This window comes from Pelodiscus sinensis, chromosome 16 (assembly GCF_049634645.1).
Source record: "Pelodiscus sinensis isolate JC-2024 chromosome 16, ASM4963464v1, whole genome shotgun sequence".
NCBI classification, from domain to species: Eukaryota; Metazoa; Chordata; order Testudines; family Trionychidae; genus Pelodiscus; species Pelodiscus sinensis.
Window position 1 is genome coordinate 14,984,615 of NC_134726.1, and position 25,034 is coordinate 15,009,648.

At 46.2% G+C, this 25,034-nt stretch overlaps 1 protein-coding gene across 3 annotated transcripts in view; it reads right to left on the reverse strand.

Moving 5' to 3' along the window:
* ZC3H7A (zinc finger CCCH-type containing 7A) overlaps nucleotides 1-25,034 on the reverse strand; it is a 67,988-nt gene that overhangs the window by 41,178 nt on the left and 1,776 nt on the right. For all 3 annotated transcript variants that reach the window (XM_075899325.1, XM_075899323.1, XM_075899324.1), the window contains exons 2-7: nucleotides 19,324-19,427; nucleotides 15,567-15,606; nucleotides 13,786-13,983; nucleotides 7,973-8,131; nucleotides 643-723; nucleotides 519-560 (exon numbers count right to left, since the gene is read on the reverse strand). In XM_075899325.1, the coding sequence (XP_075755440.1) occupies nucleotides 519-560; nucleotides 643-723; nucleotides 7,973-8,131; nucleotides 13,786-13,983; nucleotides 15,567-15,606; nucleotides 19,324-19,391 (588 nt within the window). In that variant the 5' untranslated portion in view covers nucleotides 19,392-19,427. The remainder of the gene's footprint in view (nucleotides 1-518; nucleotides 561-642; nucleotides 724-7,972; nucleotides 8,132-13,785; nucleotides 13,984-15,566; nucleotides 15,607-19,323; nucleotides 19,428-25,034) is intronic.

Genomic DNA, 25,034 nt, shown 5'->3' on the forward strand with positions numbered 1-25,034 from the left:
TGTTATTAGCAATTCTAACTAACAAAACCCTTTTACAATTTAGGTGGACTTTATGCATCTAAGACACCTGGACAGGTCTCTCAGTACTTATTAGTGACTTAGATATATATATATGTTAAGGGTAGATAGTTGAATATTCCTAAGTACCTGAGTACTCACTGGACTATATGTTAAGGGTAGATAGTTGAATATTCCTAAGTACCTGAGTACTCACTGGACTATCTTTAGTACTTAAGCTGTCATTAAGTACAAAAAGCAATAGTTAATTGTATCCTTTCCTTACAAATTAGCAATAAGGCCAAACACAGAAGGACAACATTTTAACTATCTTTTATTCGAGGAAGACTTGTATCTAAGTTCTCTTTGTACAAGTGACTGAGTAAGATATACTCATGGCAAAACCAAGCCCAAGATTAGACAGGAATCCATATCAGTGCAGGAATTTTAACCAAGTTAACAGGACATTTTCACTTCACTGTAAGAAAATCAATTTCTATTATGAACATGTGGAAATTTACCTTTATTGTCTCTTCTCCAGAAACAGAGTTTGAGGAAGTTGGCTGCAATTAAAACACAGAATTTTAAGTCTTTAGTGAACATTAAACACTCATGAGATTTAAAAAAAAAAAAAAAATCTCTTACCCTGGCTCTGACATATGCTTTTCTTATTTTTAATCCTAGTTTCTGAGCAAGTTCTTGAGTCAGCTTTATCACATTTTCATCCTAAAATAAATAAATAAATAAATAAATAACCACTCACATATATATATAATATATCTACTATATATTTGAGAGAGTTTATCTGTTTATTCAAGAACTCCTCCTAAACAGAAAGAAATAGGACCACAAAATTTGGTATACAAGCTAGTCAACTAGTCGCTTCCCCCACCCTTGCTGCCTCTATATCAGAAAGAGGCAATGGGGGAGGGGAGGTTGCTTTAAAGCAGCAGCTCCATGTGGAGCCTGGGGCCAGACCCCAGCCTCCACACTGTGCTGCTGCTACAAAATGCCGCATACAGCCTGGGGCCGGCTGGGAGTCCCCAGCTGGCCCAGGCTGCACACGGCATTTCAAAGCAGAAGCACCGCGCAGAGCCTGGGGTAAGTGGGGGACTGATTGAGTCCCATGCTCCCCGCAGCATTTTCACCTTTGAGGTGTGGTGACTATTGCTACAATTCAAAGGCAGAAGCACCCTTGTTGACTAATTGAATTGCAATGCAAATTGCATTCAATTAGCCAAATAATTGAAATTTTACATCCCTAATGTGGGTATGTCTGAAGAACAATGTGTATTACCATTTCCACATTTTTTGCTATGTTGGATGTTGCTAGAAAAAAAAAGTTTACCTTTTAGCCATAAACCTTATTGCTTGCTTAATTATTTAACTAGGTTTAGAACAGTAATACCCAACCTTTATGCCCAAGATGACTTTCAGAATTTAAGGGCAAACCAGGATCTACCCAGCCCCTTCCCCTAAAGCCCCATCCTGTTCTCTTCCAGCACTTGCTCTCACTCACTTTTACTGGACTGAGCATGTGTGCTGGCTCTGGGAGGGGAATCAGGTTTGGGGCAGAGGAGTGAAATGCAGGCAGGGCTGCTGGATATGAGAGGAGGGTCAAGGTGGAGGCATGCAGTGCTGGCTCTGGGAGAAGGCACAGGCCTAGGGCTTGGAATGCAGAAGGGAATGCTGGCTCTGGAAGGTGGTGTCAGACTGGAGCAGAGGCACTTCTCTGGGGAACAAGGCAGGACCACCCCAGAAGTGGTGGAGTGCAGACTGAGAGCAGCGTGAGCTGGGGCCACCTTGCTCCATTTTCCTCCACCCCACTGCCTGTGAATGCAGAAGTGATTAAAGGAAGGCAGACTACAGCTGCTGGCACCGGCCAATCAGCCTTGCTAGTCTCCTGGGCTGCCCTGGATACAGGAGGGGGCAGAGCAAAGCAGGGTGGGGTGTTCAAGCCTTTCACTGGGCTTGGGGATATCACTTGGCCAGTATCCCCTCTGGAATCCTACTTACCAGTTACCCCTGACTAATCTGGCATTATCTGATTAAAATGTGTCCATACATTATAGATGTAACCACTGTTAAATAGCTGCAACACAATCTGCGCCAATGACACACTACCAAAAATGGTTAAACAGTCCCAGGCCAAATGATCCAGAGTCAACTTACACATGTGAGAAAAGCATATAAATGGTAATTTAGATCATTCAATGCTAGACAGACTAGATTCTAGAACTTTGAAATGCAAACCTGTATTGTTAGAAATTAGAGGTAATCCACTATATATTTGAGTTTGTTTTGTTCATCCACACCTCCTAACCAAGAACTAGTACCACCACTAAATTTGGTATACTGCTTCCTCCTAACATAAACTAACTAACTAAAAGCAAAGTAAGGAGTTGGTTGTGTCAAGAAAATGGAATATGCCAGGAATGGGCTTGTTTCTCATAAAACCATACAGAAGGAAGAGACAGAATCACCAAGTAGGTGAAAGGGACAGAGGCTGGCTGGCTGGGGACACACCCCTTTCCTCCCTCATTCACAACTGTTCCAGCCCCAAGCTTACCACCACCACCACCTGAGTTGCCCTGTAAGGAAGGAGGGGGCTGAAGCGCCCCACCTCTCCAATTCCTATGGGCACATTGCTGGTTGTTCCCCTACATCAGGGAGCAAGGGGCGGGGGGTGGGGGAAGTAGAACAGCTTGCTGCATTCCTCACTCTGCTGGGAAGACAAGCTGTGCACTTTGCTCTCACTCCCTAACAGGGACAGGAAAAGGAAGAGCTAGCAGCCTTGGCATGAATTTTCCTTTTATCTTCAAAAAAAAATAGAATTAAGGACCCGAGCAATGCCAAGTAAATGTACCAGTTACAAGTAAATACACATATCTTAGACATGCTAGCTTCTATCACTATTAACTGCTGATAAGGAGACCAAAAGGGAACATTAACAATTAGATGAACCTAGGTTAATATAGTGTCATTGTTATCTCTTCAAAGTCTGTGATAAACTGCTTAATGGATAAGTTACGTTATGTTAATTACTTCATGTTTGATTACCATGGGGTTAATCAAAAAACTATTAAATTCTCCCAAGCTTGCAGCTTTCCCCAGGAGCATCCAAGCCAGGGATGGGAAATAAACTAGAAGCAATTCCCTGGCTTGAATGCTCTTGGGGAAAGCTGCAAGCCAAAGAAATGTGATCCTAGAATATCCTTGTGTCTCTTTAAGGTGCACTGACTTTGTTTCATCCAGAAGAAAACTTCAAGCTGATCTGAGACCATAAGCCATAAGGATTGAGATCCCAGACATTGGCTGGAATCACTCTGGATATAGATTCTGGACTATAACCATGGACTAAATTTTAAACGAATTTTTGCAATTACAAGATCACCATCTCTGCTATGTAAATGAACCTGAAGAACTGAACTGTCTGCATGTATACTGATCTCTTTACACTTTTTTCTTTAAAAAAATAGTTTATTAATAAGAATTGGCTATAAAAGCATGTATTTGGGCTACATCTGACATTTATTGATCTGGAAGATAATGTGTCTTGTCTTATCCTTTGGACTGTTAGAACTTTATTTGACTGGGAAGTCAGGATGGAAGCTTGAGTCTGGGTACTTTAAGGGAACTGAGTGGTTTGGATTGCTGATTTGGCTAATAAGATAATGCAGAAGCTGTTTTGTGCTGGCTTGGTAAATATAAATATTGGAATTACCATCAGCTTTAGGGATAGGCTTCAGACATTGCACCCTGAGTGGCTCCCCGCTGGCTCCCCTAACCCCCGCATATCACAAAATGGAAGTGTTCATTACATTACCAAATTGTCCCCCTCACCTAGGAGGCCGAAAAACAGATACACTACACACGATACTCCATAGTGGCAGTTTTCACTTCAGCCTTATCTACATTACCCTGGTAAGTTGACTTAAGTTATGCTACTTCAGTTACATTATTCATATAACTGAAGTGACCAGAGTGTAGGCTGACTTACTGCAGTGTCTAGACTGTGCTTTGTCAATAGGAGATGCTCTCCCACCAACTTATCTTACTCTAAGAAAGATGGAATACCAGACACAACAGAAGAGCACTCTCCTATCAACTTAGTGGGTCTTCTTCACCTGACCCGCTAAATTGACGCTGCTTCATTGATCACAGCAGTACTGATACATGTACACGTGTATATTTGACCTGGAGATTCATAACGGCCCTTTTGTTAACTATTCAGATAAGACATTTCTTACTATTTACAAACAGGGATTTTTTGAGGCATGCTAGAACTTTTTTTCATTTTAATTATTTGCTTTTGTTTTCAATTCAGGCTGAACACTTTCAAATTAACTAATTGTACAGCGAATGCTATGCTGGATGTGAACCAAGCAGTTTGTTAGTTTCCCAGTTTACAAAATTATTTTCCATTAAAAAGTTATATTTTATATTATAAGCCTCTAAATCTGTGGCTCTTAAATTGCAGCCTGTGGACCACTAGTAGTCTGCGGCCACCTTATAGGTGGTCTGCGGCTCAAGCTCAGATCCTCTGTCATCCCCTGCAGCAGGAAGCCAGTGCTGCCACTCCAGCCATGTGCAGCTTGAGCACCGACTCCGGCTTTCTGCTCAGATGGCGCGAAGAGCGTGGGGAGGTGTGAAAGCCCCAACCTTTCCTCCCACACTTGGCTTGCAGAGAGAGGCAAAGCAAGGGGCTGCGTGCTGCGGAGCGCAAGGGACTAAGCCCCCCTCCCACCTCACTGGGGGTGAACAGCAGTGCTGCGAAGCACTTTCCAGGGGCTTTCCCCATTGTTCTCATTGCTCATCCAATGGGAGCAGTGGGTGCACAAAAACAAGTAAGCACCACCCCCCCAAGACCAGACCGCCGCACACTATTCCCCCTCCCTCACTCCCCTCAAAGACCCAGCACCCTCAGCTTCTTCGTAAACCCTCCCTTCCTCTTGCACCCTCCCTTCCTGGCCAGACACGCTACCCCAAGGGTGGGAAAAATTTTCAAGGGAGACTACTTCAAAAATTTTCAAAATAGTTGCAGGACACCCCAGAAGTAGTGGGGCCCTTAACCAGAAGCAAGAGAAAGGGCTCTCACCTTCCATGTGGCTTCCAGGCAATGTGGCAGGGTGGGAATCGGTGACCCCTTTCAATTGTTTCTATTTAAAGGGTTCACGCTCAGTGTTCCCTCTAAGCTAGGCAGCAGCACTGCTTCAGAGAGGATAGATTATTCAGCTCCACCCAGTCAGTCAGCTCTGTGAATGGAACCCTGAGCCCCTGACTGGGCGGGGCTGATTCATCATTTGTGAAGTTGTGCTTTCCGGCAGCTTAGAACAGGCCAAGGCAAAACACAGCCCACGGGCCGCATCCGGCCCACCAAGCCACTGGATCTGGCCTGCGGAGGCAGCAGGGAGCCCCAGGCATGCTCCCTGACTTGCCCAGCAACCCTGCGCACCATGCAGAAACTCAGCTGCAGGGCTCCATTTCAGTTTTAAAACTGGAGGGGAGGGAAGAAGTTTTAGGAGCTGCCCTGCCCTGCCCCCACCACATTTCCATTGGCTGGTTTCTAGCAGATATCAGCCAATGGGAGCCGCTAGTTAGAATTTAGGTAGCTAAGAAGAATCATGCCCCTTCTCCTGGACTCAGTTATTCATGAAGCACATGGCCAGGCAGACAGGTTTGTTTTGCAGTTGACAAGTAAGCCTTCTTCTGAAACCCCAGCCCTTTCCTGCCCCAACTCTCTAGCCCTCTCACCCCCCCCCACACTCAACATAACCAAACCCTCTGTCCCTCTCTGACACCCATACCCTCTCCCAATTTGGCACCCCAATTTCCTGCCTCAAGTCACAATCCCCTCCTACCCTAGGTCACATCCTAAACCCCTGCACTCCAGTCCCCTGTCCTAGGTCACAACCGCCTGCTTCATCCCAACTCCCTCCCAGACTCCAGTCTCCTTCCTGCGCCCCAGACTCTTACCCCAAGCTCCCTTCTGCACCCAACCTCCACTCCAGACCCCACATCTCCATTAATATCATGGAAGAGTGCGGCCCTCGACCACTTTCCATAAACTTGGAGTGGCCCATCAAAAATTACTGCCCACCCCTGGCTTACAGGGAACACTGCTTATGACTTGTCAGCTTCCGGGAAGGTGCAAGCCCTTTAAATAGAAGCAGGTGAAAGGGCTCACACATCCCCGGCTCCCAGGCAACTCGTTAGGGGGCAGGACCAGCAACTGCCTCACAGGACTGATGAAAGAGCTGGGTGAGCCAGATTCAGCCCACTGACAGGCTCTTGCCCATCCCTGCCCTATCCCCCAGCCAGCTCCTGCACCCTCCCTCCTGGCCACATACTACACTCGCCCTTGCTCTCACCACTCTGGCCAGACACCCTACTCCCAGCCCGCTTCTGCTCCCTACCTCCCACCCTCACTCCCTCCTGCATCTCACCTCTCGCTCAATTCTGCACCCCCCCATTCATATCCCACTCACTGACAGCCCTGTCCCACACACTGAACCCCTCATTTTTGTCCCCACACCAGAGCCGAAGGAGGTCCACAAAATACACTAACTCAGGGCCTATGAGAACCTCTGAACCTCAGTCCTCCCGGTCCCTTCCTCTCGCCCATAGGGCTGGAATGCCAGAGGAGTGAGGTGTTTCAGTTGAGGGCCACATCAGTGAGGGATGGGGAGTTTTGGAGGAGTTTTTTTTGCTTCTCACTTGTGTAGTACACAACTGATTTTTCTGTGGGTGGCCCAGATCCCAAAAAGGTTCCCCATCCCTGCCATAAAGAAAATATTGAAGACTTTTGTCTTGGACATAATTTTAAATAAATTAATATTTTACTTAGTTTAAGTTTGATAAACATTTAAACTCTCTCATGTTTAATCTGTTTAATAATTTAAATTAAACCATTCTCCCTAACTGCAGCACTAGCATAATGGCTTGGGCATAATTATGTGCAGGGCTCAACAAATAATACAATCTACTCGCCATGGGAGAATAGATTGTAACCCAGAAGAGCTGGGTTCGGGCGATCTGTGCATGCGCAGATTGCTGGACAGCGCGGCTGGCAAGCGGGGCTTGCCACGTTTCAGCAAGCCCTGATTATGTGATTAACAGCAAGTTCCCATTAGCAACTGGTGGTCCACGGAAAAGTTTGTACTGAGCCAGGTGGGCCATGGGAAAAAAAGTTTGAGGACCACGGCTCTAAATCATGTGTAGATGTTATGGGCCACTGTCCAACTGGAGAAGCAAAACCCATTCACTGACTATGCTGAAATTTTAACATGTACCTAATTCATTTGTTTTAAAGTGTAAGTATTACTATCAGGATACTCAGACTGAGGCTTCCATGCCACAAGTAGTTCTTTAATGCATCTCCTGTTGCTCTTTGCAACAGATGATAATGAAACACTGATTTAATTTTTTTAAACCAATCAGCATTCTTGTACTACATTATTAACCAACTGTAGTTGATCAATATATAATATATGAGAAAATGTAAATGAAAGCTAAATATTTCCCATCATACTGTTTAAACATGGATATCTAGCATTATAGTAAACTGAATAATTAATTCACACTACTGCAGCTCTTTTGGGTAACACAGATTGCTAATCTGGCTCCTGAACCACCAACATGTGAGTATCACTGCTCTAAAAGAACCTCATTGGTGACATCCATACATACTGGCTAAAAAGTCACACTTTCACCCCTGCCAGCCAGACCACCACCACAACACAATTTCTCCTGCTTTAAAAAAAAAAAAAAAAACACGCAACTATGTCAATTCTACTTGGTTTGAGGGCCCTAGTTTTCACTACCAAATACAAAAATATTTCAGATATTTCTTAGCTTCCACACTGAAAACAGATACAATGAATAAATAATCAATAAAGCACAGTCCTACATAAAATACCAGCTCTTTCCAAGATATTATTGCAAAAGTATAGTTAACTCTGTATAATTTACTTACCTGGGGTACAGCCAGAGAGCATTTTGCTACAGCATCATAAGCCTTCTTATACCTTCCCAATTCATTTAAGGCTTTGGATTGCCGATACAAAGCTCTGAAATTGTTTTCATTTAATCTTAAAGCTCTCTCACAATCTTCTAGAACTTTTTCATGCAATCGCTGAGAAAGGAAAAAAGTTTAAGTGCTTTTTCAATAAACATTTTGTTGCTAGAGGAGACAATTCAAATAGCCTACAATTAAATCAGAAAGTGCTGAGCAACTACAATTCCCAAGTAGGCTTTCTTCTTAGGATATTATTCCTTCCTAATGTTTTACTTCTGGATAGAAGTGCTGAATCAACGCCGAATCAAAATTCACTAGCTGTTTATTGTTCTTACTGTTAGCATGGAATGCTTTGTAGACAGATTGCATAGGGAGACAATACTTCAGCAAAATATTCTAGAACCCTCATTTAGTCCAGCTAACACTTTGTTACACCTTCATATAATAAAAAGGTAATGATACCATTTACTATGTTTTAACAAAAACAAAAAATCATCACTGAAGTAACACAGCAGACTATTTATCTTACAAAGTGAGCGAAGCACAAAGCAGCAACAGTATTAAAGCCTGGTCATACCAAACATCATAATCCTAGTCTATAGTATTTGACAGAAGTGCAGTGTATCTGGCTCTCACAAAGACAAACAGCTCTATTACAATACTTGGACAGATTTTGAATACTTCAGTTCTAGAGGAATCAAAGGTAGAAATAGTAAAAGCTTTTAAGATTTTATTTCTTATTCATTCTGGAAGTAAGACGAGTTTTATTTATATAGATAGAAAGGAAGGGAATAATAATGCCTTTGATTCATTAATTCTTTGTACTTAAAAGCTGTGGATATACCAGTAAACAGATATAACGGTAAATGACTAGGGATGTTGAAAAGCATTTTGGGGAGGGGGGGTGTAAATGTGTAACCATTGAAATTTTCAGTGTTTACATACATGAGGGAGGCAGCACCACAGGAGCCGGTGCGCAAAGGGAGCCAGCTTTCAAGATGGCTCCTGCAGAGCTACCTGTTACCCCGCACTGCTGGCTCTGTATCAGTGTCGTGGAGCAGGAGCTGTGCTCATGAGGAGCCAGCTTTTAAGCTGGGTCCCACAGAGCTGCTCCTTCCCGCCCCTGCCCCCGCAAGAGCTGGTACCTGCTCCTCCTCCAGGAGCCAGTACACATGGATAGCTGGCTTAAAAGCTGTCTCCCCACCTGTGCCAGCTCCTGCCTGCTCCCCCACGCTGCTGCCTCTGTATCCGAAGCAGCAGCACAGAAGGGCAGGCCACCCCATGAGAGCCAATGCTCAAGGAGACCTTGCTTAAAAGTTGGCTCCCTGCAAGCACTGGCTCCTGCCTGCTCCCTCCCCTGCTGCCTCCAATACAAAGGTGGGGAGGCGGGGGAGGAGCAGGAAGAGACAAGAACCAGAAACATTAAAGACAAACCCTCTATTGGAGTTACCATTATGAAACCCAGAAACCCAGAGGGACTGCCGGAGCTGCCAGGCACCTGGTACAACAAGGAGCTGCTGGGGCTGTGACTATCCATTTATCCCAATGAGACAAATGACAACCCTAAAACCCAAGTATCCCCAGAATGAGAATGTAGGAAGGATCCCAGGGATACCAAGGAGGGTTTGGCTCTATTACTGACGAGGGATATTAAATTGAGATTAACTGGCTTAACCGAATAATCAATGTAATTTGCATCAACTCTTTGATTAGTCGATAAGTGCACCCCCACCTTTGAAGTGTAACAACAGCCCCAGGGCATTGCTACACTTCAAAGACAAAAGTGCTGTGGGGAGCATGGGGCCAGTGAGGCACTGAAGTAGTCCCCCGCTGGCTCCGTGCTTCCTGTGGTTTTCCAAAGCAGCAGTGCCACATGGAGCCCGGGGTCAGCGTGGGAGTCCCCTGCTGCTCCAGACTCCATGTGCGCTGCCACTTTGAAACACTGCATGCAGCCCAGGCTCCACGTGGCATTTCAAAGCGGCAAACCCCAGACTCCACGCTGCACTGCCACTTTGAAACAAGTGGAGGCGGGGAGATAGTGACTAGTGTGTCAACTATCTGCTAAGCATTTGTCGACTAGTGATTCACATCCTTATTACCGAGTGCAAGTAGGCCAACATACTGCAGTTGGATTTCTTTGATGACCCAGGGGCAGACCCCTCTGCCATTGTTAGGGTCCTGGGCTGGGACTTGGATACAGCGGAGACAGGTGGGTCTATGTCTCCCTACCCCCTGCCATCCCATCTTTCAGCCAAGAGGCCTGCATTGGTTTGTCTCCCACCCAACCAAGGACGCCAGACAGTTTTGCTTTCTGTCGCTCTACAGACCTGATTCCTATACGCTCACTGCTACTTTACCTGACTGTGTGCTGATCTGTCCTGACTGAGGGCTCCAGGATTAACAGGCCCAGCTGCTACTCAGACTGAACTGCAGACTTGGGCCTATTAATGTCAGCTAATTTTCTCTGGAATCGAGTTGCTCCAGAAACCCTATAGTAAGGGAGAATGGTCTCCCTCCCAGCTGGATGGGGAAGAGAGCCACAACAGCCTTCCCACTTTATCAGCATGTGAGCTTAGTATGCCCATTTAAAAGACAGTACGATACTGCTAGTATTATTGTCTAGAAATATCTAAACATGTTTAGAGACAATAAACAATCTTCAACAATTTTGAAACATTTTGACAATTCTTAAACCATAACCAAAAGCTCTTTGTCTACTAGTGAATTTTCTATGACTTCATAGCATCATGGAACTGGAAGGAACCTCAAGGGCCATCAAATCTAGCCTTCTACGCTCATGACAGGACCAAGCACCATCTTCTAGACCAGTGTTTCCCAACTGATGCTCCGCAGAACCCTGGGGTTCCGCAGAGCAAAACGAGGGGTTCTGCGAGGAGCCGGCGCTCCCCCTGAAAGAGAGAGAGAGAGAGAGAGACGGCTAGCCAGCAGAGGCGTGGGTGGCAAGTTGTGTGGGCTCGTGGTGCCCATGCTCCAGCAATATTTGGAGCTGGAGCTGGTCCCGACCCTCCTTCCCCCCACGCACGTCCTCCCACCCCGGCCCGAGAGCGTCTCTCCTCCATCACCGCCGTGCACAACCTTCCCTGAGCTCCCCCTCGCTGGCTGCTGCTGCCCTGCGCAGCATGCTCAAACCAGTGGGTGGGGAGTCGCCCGGACGTGACGTGACGTAACGTCATGGCCTGGGATTTTAAACTTGCTGGGTGCTGTGATGCACCGCATGGCTGAGTTGTGGGTTCGGAGTCCGGGGACAGAGCACAGACTCCAGCCCCACAAAGTGGAAGGGAGAGGGAGAGGGAGGTGCTTGTGCAAAGGGGAAGGCATCAAAGGGACAGGGGTGGAGGAGAAACAAATGGCAGGGGGCCAAGTGCAGACAATGAGGAAAAAGGCAGGAGAGGTGTCAGTGGGAGGGGGACAGAGTGATGCTGGGAGGGGAGAAAGTAAGGGCATTGGGGGCTAGAGGGGTGAGGGGAGGTGCTGGGAGAAGGCTTGAAAGAAGGGGTGGGCATGAGGAAGGCTGGGATGGAGCAAGTCATGTGAGAGAGCACAGGGGCATGAGGGCAGAGGATGGTGAGGGGTGGGCATCAGGGAAAAATGGAGCAAAGGGGGCAGGGGAAGTGAGGGAAGGGGGAGGCACCAGGAGGGTCCAGGGGTAAGAGAAGGTGCAGGTGCCAGGGGATTCTGGGGGTGAAGCAGAAGGGCAGACACCTGCAGTGGAGGGACCACCACCAGAGGAGAGAGGCAGGGCAGGTTTGTAGAGGGAGGTGTTAGAAGAGGGGATGAGGAGGGGTAGCTCACATGATCAGAGTGGGGCTACTGGAGAAGTGGGCACAGGGAGGAGAGAAGGGCTGGTGGAGGGGGGCAGGTTGCAGGAGGGCTGAGGACAGTGAGAAGAGCAGGAGTCAGGACAGCAGAGGAACGTGAGGAGTAGGGGGGCAGCAGGCACCAGGGGAGCTCAGATGGGCTGTGAGGGGCTGCAGGGAACTGGTGCTGCACTCCCTTGGATTGTGAGGGATGTTTTTGGGGGAAGTGCAGGGAACCAGCAGGGGTGGGCAGCTTAGTTCGGTTGCAGGGGATAGAGGTGCAAAGAAGCCTAGTGGGGAAGGAGGGGGGGAGAAACCAGGAGCCCTGAAATGACCTCCCCTGGTCCAAAAATTCCTCATCTGGGACCAGTCAGGTCTAGAGGGTGCCAGATCAGAGAGGTTCAACTCCTACCCAAGTCCGCTCCTCGCTCCCTCCCTCGTAGCCAGACACCCTACATCCAGCCTGCTTCTGCACCCTACCTACCACCCAGACTTTGTCCCCTTCCGCCCCCCAGCTCCCTCCCAGATCCTGCACCCCATCCCTATCCCATTCCTTGGCAGCCCTGCCATCCACCCTAGCACCGCCCTGGCCCCAGCACCTTGCCTCACACCCCAGGACTCAGCACCACCCTGGCTCTGGCCCTAGCCCTGGCCCCAGCACCCTGCCATCCACGCTAGCACCCAGCAGCACCCTGTTCCTTGTCCCAGCACCCTGCCAGTCACCCTAGTGCCCAGCAGGACCATGTCCCTGACCCCAGCACCCTGCCACCTGCCTGTCGCAGCACCTTGCCCCAGCACCCTGCCACCTGAGCCAGCATCCTTCCACCCAGCAGCACCCTCTCCCCAGCCCCAGCACCCACTAGCACTCTGTCCCTTACCCCCACCAGCACATTTGGGACCACATTAGTGAGGCCTGGGGGTTTTTGGAGGAGCTTTTTTTTTTGTTTTTTTGCATCTCACTTGTGTGGCCCCAACTGACTTTTCTGTGGATCAGTGACCTTTGACTCAAAACAGGTTCCTCACCCCTCTCATATATAAAGACAATGCTAAAACCTTTTGATTTTGACATAATATTTTATTTAAAAATGAAGCCAGGCCAACAAGCCCCCAGTTGGGACCAAACCCCCATTTCACTGCAGCATCATAACACTCCTGCACCACCTGACCCCAAATCTGAGCCTATCATACACTGGAACCCCGTGTCCTGAGCCTCTTACATCCCCAAACTCCTGCATCCCCACATCCTTCAGTCTTCTGCCACAACATTCCTCCACCAGCCACACATCACAAATCTGTGTCCTGAGCCCTTCATACTCACAAACTTCTTGCCCTGAGTCCCTCACATATCCAGCCCAAACTCCTGCACCCTCACATCCACAAGCCCTGGCTTGCTCAGCACCCCAACCTTCCATCTGAACCCAACACTCCCCAGCCTAGAGCCCCCTCCCTGAGTCAACAGCCCCTTCTTCTGCATCCAAATTCCCTCCCAGAGCTTGTACTTCTCACCCCTTCCCAAACCCAAATCCCTCATTCCCACCCCACACCTCACTCTCACAAGGTTGAGACAGGTATAAGGTCTGGGTATAGCAAGTGATGGAGAGGAGGGGAACAGAGCGGATGAGGCCTCACAGAAGGGAGATGGGGGGTGTCTTGGGGAAGGAATGTGATTTTCATGAATTGGTGGGCCCCCGCCTCCCCCTCCCCTTTTTTTTTTTTGGCTTGACAAACCTAGGCGTTCCTTGAAATTCTGAAAAGCTGAAAAGGGTTCCTTGGCCAAATAAAACTGGGAAACACTGTTCTAGACCATCCCTGACTGATGTCTGTCTAACCTGCTCTTAAAAATCTCCAATGATGGAGATTCCACAACCTCCCTAAGGCAACTCATGTTTTGTTAATATACTTTCCCTGAAAGCCACAAAGCTTAAAGGAGGAAAAAAAAAAAAAACCACTTACCAAATTTGAATAACATGCTATCCGGTTTACATGTAGCTTCTCCAGTATTTCATTGGAAAGGTGGATTTCTTCAGAATCTGCATAATCTGATATGTTTAAAGCTTCTGTATAGTGGCTCACTGATCTTTTCCAGTCACCTTCTCGGTATGCATCATTCCCTTCATTAAAGAGATTTCTAACTAGCCCTCGTATGAATAACTGAAACAAAGAAACACTCATGAACTGAAGAACTCTGGGCAAATAGTCCATATTTCTGAATACATATTAACTTGCAATTTTCGTGCAACAAATTAATTGGAAAAAATTAAATGCAAAGATTTGGTTTCCAAGTTAAAAGAAAATACACTACAAGAAAGTAGCAAGAGAAGTAGTGCTAGAACAGTGTAGTCAATTAACCGATAAACAAATGCTTATAGGTTAATGCTATAGATTACACAAAGTCACCACCTCTTTTCCCCACCTACAATAATTTTTTTAGCAGGCTGGCCAGCAGCCTGGCTCAGCCCTGGCTTGCACCGGGTCTGGGACCTACCCCTGCTGCACCTCTGCATTTTTAGTGTATTAGGAGCCAGGTAGGCAAGCAGCCCAGCTCAGTTCCAGCTCACACTGGGCCTAGGAGCTCAGCCCTCACCAGCACAGGGACTGCTGCCACCCTCCATTGCTGTCTCTATCCGAGGCAGCTGCATGGGGCGACAGGCAGCCAGTCCATAAGGGGAGCTGGTTTTTAAACTGGCTCTCCTCACAGACCAATTACCGCCTGGCACCCCTTGCTACTCTTGCTGCTGTCCCTGATAATTCACAGATAAAAATTTAAGAAGTTAATTGACTATTCCATTAACCAATATTTAAAGTCCTACAGAAAAGTATTATCTAGACATTTCTAAGGTACCCATTATCAAAGAACCTAGGCATAAATGAATGGCATCAACTGTTGACAAAGCAGCTTATGGAAGAGCTTAGACACCTGTGTGAAACAGTTACTTTTTACTGGAAAAAGCCCCCACAAAACTAAAGTCTGATATTTCACACTGAAGTCTCAGAAGGGATATGTTTGGATCCAACCAATTGCCCATTCATGATTGTACTACTATCTGGCTAGGATTCAAACTAGGGATATTAAAATGTGTGTAATTAAGTAGCTCTATAGCCCCTGAAAAATGTCAGGGGTTACACACAGGGAGGCTCCCTGCATGTATCAGCTCCCACCTCCCACCATACTAGGAGCCTGCATGTAACCATGAACGTTAATTGATGAGCCCAGGCTCATTGGTTAACCATGTACATTTTTACACTTTCACATTTGTAATTCAAACAACTGAAAAAGGAGAGTTTTTAATATCCATAGAAAGAGAGCTGCAAAACCATTTGCCAGTTATCTACAACCGCAGAAAGATGCCTGGTAGTGTCACATGGTGAAGCTACCTCCTCTAGACTAGCGAATGCAGTGTCCAACTAATTTGTATGAAAATAGAACAAGATCTTAATTTCTGAAATTGTAAAGATCTACATTTTTAGCTAAGATTAAGTGGTAGTTTAAAAATTCTCTCACTGAGCTTCTACAAAAGTTATTTCGTGCATTCAAATATTTGATTACATATATCACAGGGCAGGGCAAGATAATGAAAGGCAAATACCACTGTAATTTATTAGTATTAAAAACTAGTAAAAATATCATTTAGACACTCAAAAACATTGACATTTTTAAACCACAAAAAAGAGATTTCCACTTATTACAGAATCACATATTTGTAACAAATTTCAGAGAATAACTTCATTATTACCTCATACTGTTTGTGTGTCCCTGGATAGGGCAAAGTAGACCTAGGAATTAAAGATAATGAAATTTATAAATTAATAGATTGTTAAAAACGAATATTAAACTTAACAATCCTGCATGCTACAGACAATACTAATTAAATTCCCTAAGCACCATCCATTTTGTACAGTAATGAGGCATGGATCCTACAAAAAACAATGCATGGTCAGCCTTACTTCTGGCATTCCCTAACTTCCAAGTGCTTGACTTAGCAAACTTAAAGTTCTCTTTGAAAATGCATCCCTACATACATGGGTGAGGGGGACAGAGAAAAAGAAAAAAATGTTTGGGGGCCCTAAATGACCCCTTCCTATTTTTGTAATTCTGTCAGCATAGAACTCTGACACCCTGATCAGAGACATTCCGAACGTCAGCAGAGGATGGATAACAACTGATCCAGTTCCTAAAACAGCACTAGCTGCTTTAAGAGAGATGAGACCATTTCTGCTTCTAACTGCAATAACCAAGCAATAATTGGAGGCAAAGGAACACAGAAAGGATCACATACTTTTGTTACAACAAGAATCTGGGGCAGCCTATAAATGGGTAAGGGAATAATTTCCCTTCCCCTGAAAATAAGAAATAACTGGGTGTGGACAAAAGATCTCAGTGGGCCAACTGCAAGAAAACAAGTCTTCAATGTTGAAGCAACTCATTCCTCCCACTGAAGTTTCAAGAGGTATTCTTCATCCCAGCAGTCTTTTTTAACTACTTATGTTGGGACAATAAAAGAGGAGGCCTTGGGAGTCTTCTGCTCTCCACGGCCCCTTCTCCCACTCCATTTCCATGCTGGAGTAGGCAAATACACTGCTCAGAGCAGGGGTTGTTTATGAAGGAAACACACAGGCCTACACCATTTCCTCCTCCATTATTACATTAAAAGGGCTGTTAGGCACATAGACAGACAATGTACTCTACATTCAAGAAGCTGCAGAGGGTAGCCGAGTTACTCTGTACTTCATTTAAAGAAGTGGGCTATGCCCACAAAAGCTCATGATACCATCTACATGTTTTGTTAGTCTATAAATGCAACCAGACCATTTGTTGTTTTTTAAGTTTATTCTACATTCAAGGTCAGTAAATGTTACTGCAATTAGCCCTCTGAGTTCCTCTGGAGCACACTTTTGATTTCCTGCACTACCTGACTACCTCTATAGCAGTGGTCTCCAACCTTTTTACACCCAAGATCACTTTTTAAATGACAGACCAAGCCAAGATCTACCGCCCCGCCCCCTCTATTCTCCTCCTCTCTATCACTTGCTATCCCCAATCCTTATACTGCTGCTTATTTTTTTTTATTCTTCTGTAGGAAGAGGTTTTTCCAACATTTGGCCTGTCTACACTGGACCAAATGTCAGAAAAAAAAAACCCTTCTTTTGGAAGCCACCTTATTCCTTGTGGAAAGAGGAATATAGGGGTGACCAAAAGAGCCTGTTTGTTCTTCCACTAAAAAAGCGGAAGAACAAACACAACCCTGGATGCAGAAGAATTTTTCTGGGATATCTCCAGAATCCTGAAAAACTCCTGCAGTCTAGCTGGACCCTTGCTGTGTTGAGACAGGATGTGTAGGCTCTGGGGTGGGAATGAGGGATTTGGGTGTGGGAATGGGTGAGAGGTGAAAGCTCTGGAAGTAAATCTGGATGCAGGAGGAGGTGGAGAAGGGGACACTGGCTCGGGGAGGGGGCTCCAGGCTGGGCAGTGTTGGGATACTAAGCAAGCCACAGGCTCACGGACGTGAGGGTGCAGGAATTTGGGTTGGGTATGTGAGGGGCTGAGGGCATGAGGTTCCAGTGTTTGATAGGCTCAGATCTAGGGTCTGGGGAAGGGGGAATGCAGGAGTGGTTGTGGCCAGATGGGGGCTTTGCCCCAATTGGGGGTGTGTTGGCCAGGCTTCATTTTTAAATAGAATACTATGTTAAACACAAAAAGTTTCTGCATTGTCTTTATTTATGAGAATGGCAGGGAACCTGCCTTGAGTCAGGGGTCACTGACCCATAGAAAAGTCATTTGGGAGCAGGGGACACAGTACTGGGGAGCAGTGCTAGTGGGTTCTGGAGCAGGGAACAGGGTGCCAGTGGAGGCAGGGGAGAGGCAGCAGGGTGCCAGGACAGGTTTCTGCATCAGGGGACAGGGTGCTGGGGGGGGGGGGGACAGGTTTCTGCAGAGGGGAGCAGGGGGACAGGTTTCTGTAGTAGGAGACAGGGTGCCAGAAGGAACTGGTTTCCGCGGGGGGGGCAGGGTGCTGGGGGAAAAGTTTCTGCAGGGGGGGCAGGTTTCTGCAGCGGGGTCGGGGGGCAAGGAGGGTGGGGAACAAGTTTGGGGCAGAGGAGAGGGAACAAGGTTGGGGGCAGGGAGTTCCCTACACCAGCCATGGAGGGAAGCCTCCGACCCGCGCTCTCTCCGGACTAACCGCAGGGCAGCCGGGCTGGAGCGAAGAAAAGCAGCTGCCCGGCCAGCTGGCCATGGTGCCACCAAGCTCCACGTAGGCAGGCGCAGAGGGGAAGCCACCCAATCAGCTGGAGCGCGGTTCAGCCTCCTCTGGGCTGAACACCACAGCCAGCAGGCCAGGCAGTTTCTCCTCTGCACCAGCCCACGTGGAGCGTGGTGCACCCTGGCTGAGCGCCATGGCCAGCTGCCTGTGCTGTTGCTCAGTGAGTAGCTGCTCCTCGAATGAGGAAATCTAATGTAAATGTACTGCGCAGATGCACAGTTCAGAGAGGGGCTCAAGAGCTACTCTTAGAACCCCTGAGATCTACCGGTAGCTCACGATCTACTGGTTGGCGACCACGGCTCTATAGCTTCCCCAAAACATATAGGTGTGGTTTTCTCTCCCCATATTGAGCAGCTGGTTTTTCAAGTAACAGTCTTTGCTTTTCAGACAGAGCACTGCACCAAGCTTACCCCAATGATACCAGAAGCCATATGAAAACTGGAGATATACCTCCCATTTGTGTTAAAGCAAATAGAAGGGTCAGTTTGGAGCTCCTAAGCATTTAAAACTAGAGTATTGTACATAATGTTAAAATAGAATAAGCAGAAAAAAGAACAAAAAATGTACATAAATACTTTAATGAAAAATGGAGGTATAAAATAGTTTCAAGGTTAGCCTTTAAAAGGCTAAAAGGGGGGAGTTGTAAAAGCTGTAGAAACCATTTTCATATTTAGCTAGAAGCCATCTTGTATATCAGAACCCATTTCAGCTTTTCTCTCAAGCACATAGACCAGAGTGAACTTTCTGTCACCCCGTGAGAAGAGGCCTACAGGATAGGCTATTAGTATGTGTTAATTGGGCTGGTTGGGACAGGAGATGTACTCCCTCATACCTGTCCGCCATCTTGTTGATAAAGCTTTGTTTTTCCAAATTTAATTGAGGATTTCTGTAATTAAATGCCCTGACGTCAGACTGTTTAGCTAAAGGTATAAAGATACTAAAATTGATTGTATTAGCAGCCTTACTGGGCCCGGCTCTGCCGTAACCACGTTTAGCTCATGCTGTGCTTTATTAATTAATAAAGCTGTTTGTTAGCTGCCTAAACACAAAGAAGCGTGTTTTTGCTTCGACAGTATGTTTAAATGTGCAAATATAACGAAGTCTGAATTGACCAACTGCTCATCCGTATCTCACTCTTTAAAAAGAGACCATATAAATAAAAGATTAACCACACTAAGTAGGATCGCACACACATACACACACTGTAAGAACATCTGTCATAAGATCTTACTGTATAAATCGCAATCCCTTCTTGATCTCCTGCTGTCTGATACTTCTGTCTTCAAGCACACTGGACATGTTACCCCGCACATCCACTTTTTAATTCTACGATTTCTGAAAGAACAAAGAAAGGCTTTTAATATGCTCCACTTGCTAGCGTATTTACCTCTATACCAAAAGGTTCTAGTCTTACTCCAGGCCCCACAGGAGGACCCCAAGCCAGACCAGAGGAGTGCCACTGCCCGCCCCACAGGCAATTATTAAAATATTGTTTAACCAGTTGACATTTTAAGGTAGGGCCACTAAACATGCGGGGGCCGCATGCGGCCCGCAGTCCATTTATTTGTGTCTCACAATGCAGTTTGGGTTTACATGGGGCTCAACATGGAGCCCACAGGTAGGATCCTTTGAACATGGCCTCCGCTGGGTACATGCTCCACAATGATGAGGCATCTCCCAGGAGGGATGATCACTGAAAGATGGAAGTGGACAGGCTGGCTGGAACAGATGGGTAGAGGGTGCTGGCATTCCTAGCCTTCACGGAGGTGGTGCCAGGAGCGCCGCAATTGTGGAAGTGCTTTTATCATGTACATCAGTGTGAAAAGCTATTTGCATATATATTTGCATGTATATGCAACCACACTTAAGTTGCAGCCCTCAGCATGTGCTGCGAGTATCATTGTGGCCCCAAGGCTTCCAAAGTTGAGTAGCCCTGTTTTAGGTATATTTACATCCCTCGAGCACACAATAATTGTCCGTTTCTATTCAATTTTGGCACTGTCCACTGTAAGACAGGATACTGGGCTAGATGGACCACTGGTCTGATAAGAGCAACCTTCCCAGACTCGGCCAATAAGACTACCATTTACTATATATTTGAGAGAGTGTCTGTCGATGACAGAGCAAGTTTGTCTGTTCAAGAACTCCTCCCAAATACCATATACAGCTTTCTCCTATCATAACTTAATGCAAGGTAAAGGTTTGGTTGTGTAAGGTTTGGCTGCTGCTCCCCACCCACCCCCAGATCATATAGGGACACACAAAACCATATAGAAAAGAGAGAGAGTATCACCAGCTAATTTTTTCCCTCTAATTTTTTCTACCCACATGCAGAATAAATTTTGTTATGTGCATTGAGGCAAGTGAGGGTGTACACCACCAGTAGAAACACATGCTGCCTGCTGTGGGCACTCTGCTAATCAGCTGCGCAGCATTTCAATCTCTCCTGGGTGGCCGCCTAAACACTAACCTTACAAGCAACACTGATCACCAAGCAAGTGATAGCCACAGTCCCAAGCCTCCTATCCTCCAGGCACCCTTCAAGGTAAAGAGGCTGCAGCACCCCCTTCCTAAAAATACGGGAACGTTGCTAGCTGTTCCCCTTCCTCAGGGAATGAGGGGAAAATGCAGTGTACTCCATTCTTCAGTATGTCTGGAGACTGCAGGGGCAGACAAACCTGGACCTGCCCCAGCTGATGGACATGCACTCCTCCTCAGTCTGTGCCTGCTGTAGCTGCAGCAGCCATGTAGAGACACTTCTCACCCAGCTTCAAGGTGCTGCAGTGAGAGAGGCCTGGGGTAATCCTCTCTCCTCAGGGAAGCCTACATACTGAACCCCTCATCCCCAACCCCACCCCAACGCAATGATTTAATTTTTTTTCCCATTTAAGTGAGTTAAGGACCAGAGCAACACTGGGTAAATGTATTAGTGGAGCTCTAACAATCTGTTCAATTGAAAAATTTAGAGACAATTCAAAGCTTTTATCTCAAAGCCTCTAACTGTCCACACTGACATTTAAAGATTTATTCTATAGAAAATGAAGACTACTGAAATGGATTCCTATTCTAAACAGATGTTGACTGTTCAGAAAAATGAGGAAGCAACCAAGAGTAACATTTTGTTCTCTGATGAAGTTCTCAAAAATAGCAACAGTCCTAAATAAAAGTCAGCTGACATTTATGCACTTTTGACCATTATCCTGCTCAAGCTATAAACCAAACCTTGGCACAGGTGAAGAGACTTTGTTCAAAATTTAAAAACAAAAACAAACACACACACACACACACACACCTGTAGGCTGAGGAATCTCCCTACTAAGATACTTCAGCCAAAAGGTAGATTTTCCAGATGAGCAACTTTTCATTTAAATTCTAGAAGTAACCTTAAAGCATTTACTGTTCATACCATGCGTTTTTCTAATGCCTTTCATCCAAGAACTTTTTCAACTCTGTGCTATGCTGTAGGCATATTTAAAATGGGAATAATTCTTACACCTTACAGACTAGCTAGGCTGCAGCTGCCAAAGCACAGGAAAGACACAGGACTCTCTCCGAGGCGGGGGCAATAAAAGCAGGCTGCATGGGGAGGTGCCAAAATTTCAGGTGGGTCATGCTAGGAGATGGCGGTTTCCCCAGCACCCCATTTCATTAATGCATCAGAGGGAGTTTAGTTCAAGTACACCTTCCATTTTTTTTTTTTTTGTTGAATCTGGAATGAGGAGGAAGTGGTACAAATTACCAACCAACATAGTTACCAACCAATATAGTTTTGACATAGTTAAAAGATTATGCCAGGAAAAATATAATGAGGGAAAGAATACTGCGGCACCCTGCTATTTTCCACTGTTAGACTTACAGAGCAAACACAAAACGGTGAAGCCTCTGAAGTTCTAGACCAAAATTTTTTTCACTTAGTATTAGCAGGGAAAGTTTGTGCACTATCAAGAGCTGACATCCCAGAAAAACTTTGTAAGACTGAGTGAATGCCTTTTACTCTCCTTTCCAGTTCCAGTAAATATTGCATTAACAATTGCAAGGAAAGCATGACTGTTTCTCATTTACTTAGATTTGTTTAGCATCTTAGAGCTGAGCTTATGTGCAGATAATATGTATGCAAGAGGGATAGTTTTGTGAACTGCAAAATTCTGCAGATGTTTTATTTTTTGAAAGTAGCTTTAGTGGAGTTTCTGACGATTTAGTGGCCTGTGGGAGTAGGTTGTTAAATTGGGGCTCTGCACATATTTTTTATGCTTTTATTTAACAGCCATGTCTTCGATTTATTTATATAGCCATTTTCAGTATACCCCATTTTGGTGTGTTTACTAGTTTAAGTTGTTAGAAAGGATGACAAAGTACAGTTACTTTAAAGGTAGCATTATTTTCTTTTTATTTGATTTCATATTAAACAAACATCTTAAGCAATTCTCCTTCCTAATTATCCTCTATTATAATATTTTTCTTCCATACCTATAAACAGTATTTTTGTTCGATATAATTAATTTTAGTAATCGTATAGCTGCAACAATTTTTAGCAATTACATTGTTACTAAAAATGCTCCCTCAAGGGCAGGGCCAGAACCAAAGGTCAGTGCACTCCTGGCTTTGGCACATGCGAACAGCATATCGGCTCCCGCCTCTTCCTCCCTCCCACAGTGCTGCCTCTGATACAGCTCCCATCTGCTCCCTTCATCCTCCACAGGATCTGGTGCTCAGGGGAACTGAGTACAGGCTCCTTGCCTGCTCCCAGCGCTGCTGCCTCTGTAGGAGGCAGCAGAGGCGGGGGTGTGGAGGGAGCAGCTCTGCTGTAACCAGCACACGCAAGGAGCCGGTTTAAAAGCCAGCTACCCATGAGCACCAACTCCTACCTTCCCCTTGATGCCTCTGTTCATTTAAATGACTATAAACATCCCTAACTAGCCAATTAGCCCGTTATAAAATGGGATTTTCAGGTCTCTCCTCCACATCCTATTCCCTTTCTATCTCAGTCTTCTCTCCTGAGCCTCCGGTCTCTCGCTTCGTCTTTCTCTCTCCCCCCTCCTCCTCCTGCCTGCCCCTCTCTCAGCTCTCCTCCATCTCCTGCCTCTCACTCTCTTTCTCTTCTCCTCCCGCTCCTGCATGGGGAGTGCGGAGCCCAAACGGCTGTTTGCACCACTTACTCCCGCACAGCAGCCTGGCTGAGCAGCTGCCTATGGGCTCCAGCTGCCCCCCTGCACCATTTCCCTCCACCCCAGCATTGATCCTGCAGCATCCCAGTTGTCCTCCGCCTCCCCCTCATTCCCCTGCCCTCCCCCCAGCCAGGGTCTGTTCACGGCCTGGGGGGAGGAGGGGACGAAGGGGCTGGCTGTGTACGTCACTGCCCCACCCCCCTTCGCCTCCCGCCGTGGCGCTCGGCTGAGTTGTACACCGCTCAGCCAGGCCGCCACGGGGGAGCCCAAACAGCCACTTGCTCCCCCACGGCGGCCCGGCTGAGCGGCGCAGAACTCAGCCAAGCGCCACAGCGGGAGGAGAAGGACGGTACAAAGTGGGGTGGGGCGGTGACATACACGGGAGTGCTTCACGGGGTCCGTGGGGCCCAAATAGCCACTTGCTCCCCCGCGGCGGCCTGGCTGAGCAGCGCAGAAGTCAGCCAAGCTCCACGGTGGGAGGCAACACGTAATGCTACAGCGCTACAGAGTCACAGACATTGGGCTACTATATATATGATAAACAGTTTTACATATATAGAGATTTTTTTTGTTGGTACTAGTGGTGCACATCCATAGATATAGAGAGAGATTTTTTTTGTTGGTACTAGTGGTGCACATCCAAACAATCTCAGTACTGGTGTTCCACATAAGAAAATTCAACTCACCTAATGACTGAAAATGTTAGAGCAGTGTTTCTCAAAGTGGCCAGGTCCACACCACTTTCCACAGCTCCCCTTGGCTGCAAACGGCGAACCGGAGCTAATGGGAGCTGCAAGGCTCAGTGGCTGTGGAACCAGTAAATAAAACGAACTGGAGCAGCCAGTTAGCAGGTTTCTCACAGTGCATCTACAGACCACACTGAGAAACACTGTGTTAGAGTGAACACTGATCTTAACTCCCCTACTATGTTTGCAAGAGTTTCTACGTAAATTGAAACTAAACAGAACTGTGTTTGAGTCAACACATCTAAAGCAAAACAAAAAATAAGCTAAAGGTCAACCACTGACTAACCCACTAGTTTTCAAAGTTATATATCAGCATCATTTTGTAACAGCATGTTTAGCTTCTTCCCACTCATGACTGAGCAAGCACTAAGCAGGTTTTGTTTTGCTTTAGCTGTCACACCTCCCCCATTATTTTTAATACTTCTTTGGAAAATTAAAACAGAAGATAGTAATACTGCAACGTTCCCTCTCACCCCCAAGAACTTCAGGCTGTTTTAGAGGGATAGGAGTTGAGATTTGTTTTTAATAAAGGAAGATGCTTAAAATATTTATTTAGAAAAAACAAGTATCAATAAAGGAAACCATATTGATAGAAGTTTCACCAAGATAACACAGCTAATTAAATGTGATTCCTACAATTAACAATGTGTCTGGTCCTACACTTGACAAGTCACTTCCTTTTCAGTTGTACTTTAGGGGAGATTCACATTTGCCTCTGTAATTTCTTCTCCAGTTATCCGATTAAGTAGATTTTGCCCAGGAAAGCTTATGCCCTGTCATGATCATGAGGGTTAGCCAGCAGCCTGGGGACTAAGGGGCTAACTATACCTAAGCCAGGTGGAGTTGGCCAATAGGAATGCAGGTAGGAATTTCAAACTGGGACAAAGGAATTTTTGGTTTCTCCCTCCTTTGTCTCTGGGGCAGCTGCTCTGCAGCTAGTGAGGGGGTCAGACAAAATATCTCCCTCCAGTAAAAGACTCTTCACTATGTGCAAGTTGGGTAAGATTTAGATAAATCCGTTAGGTTTTATT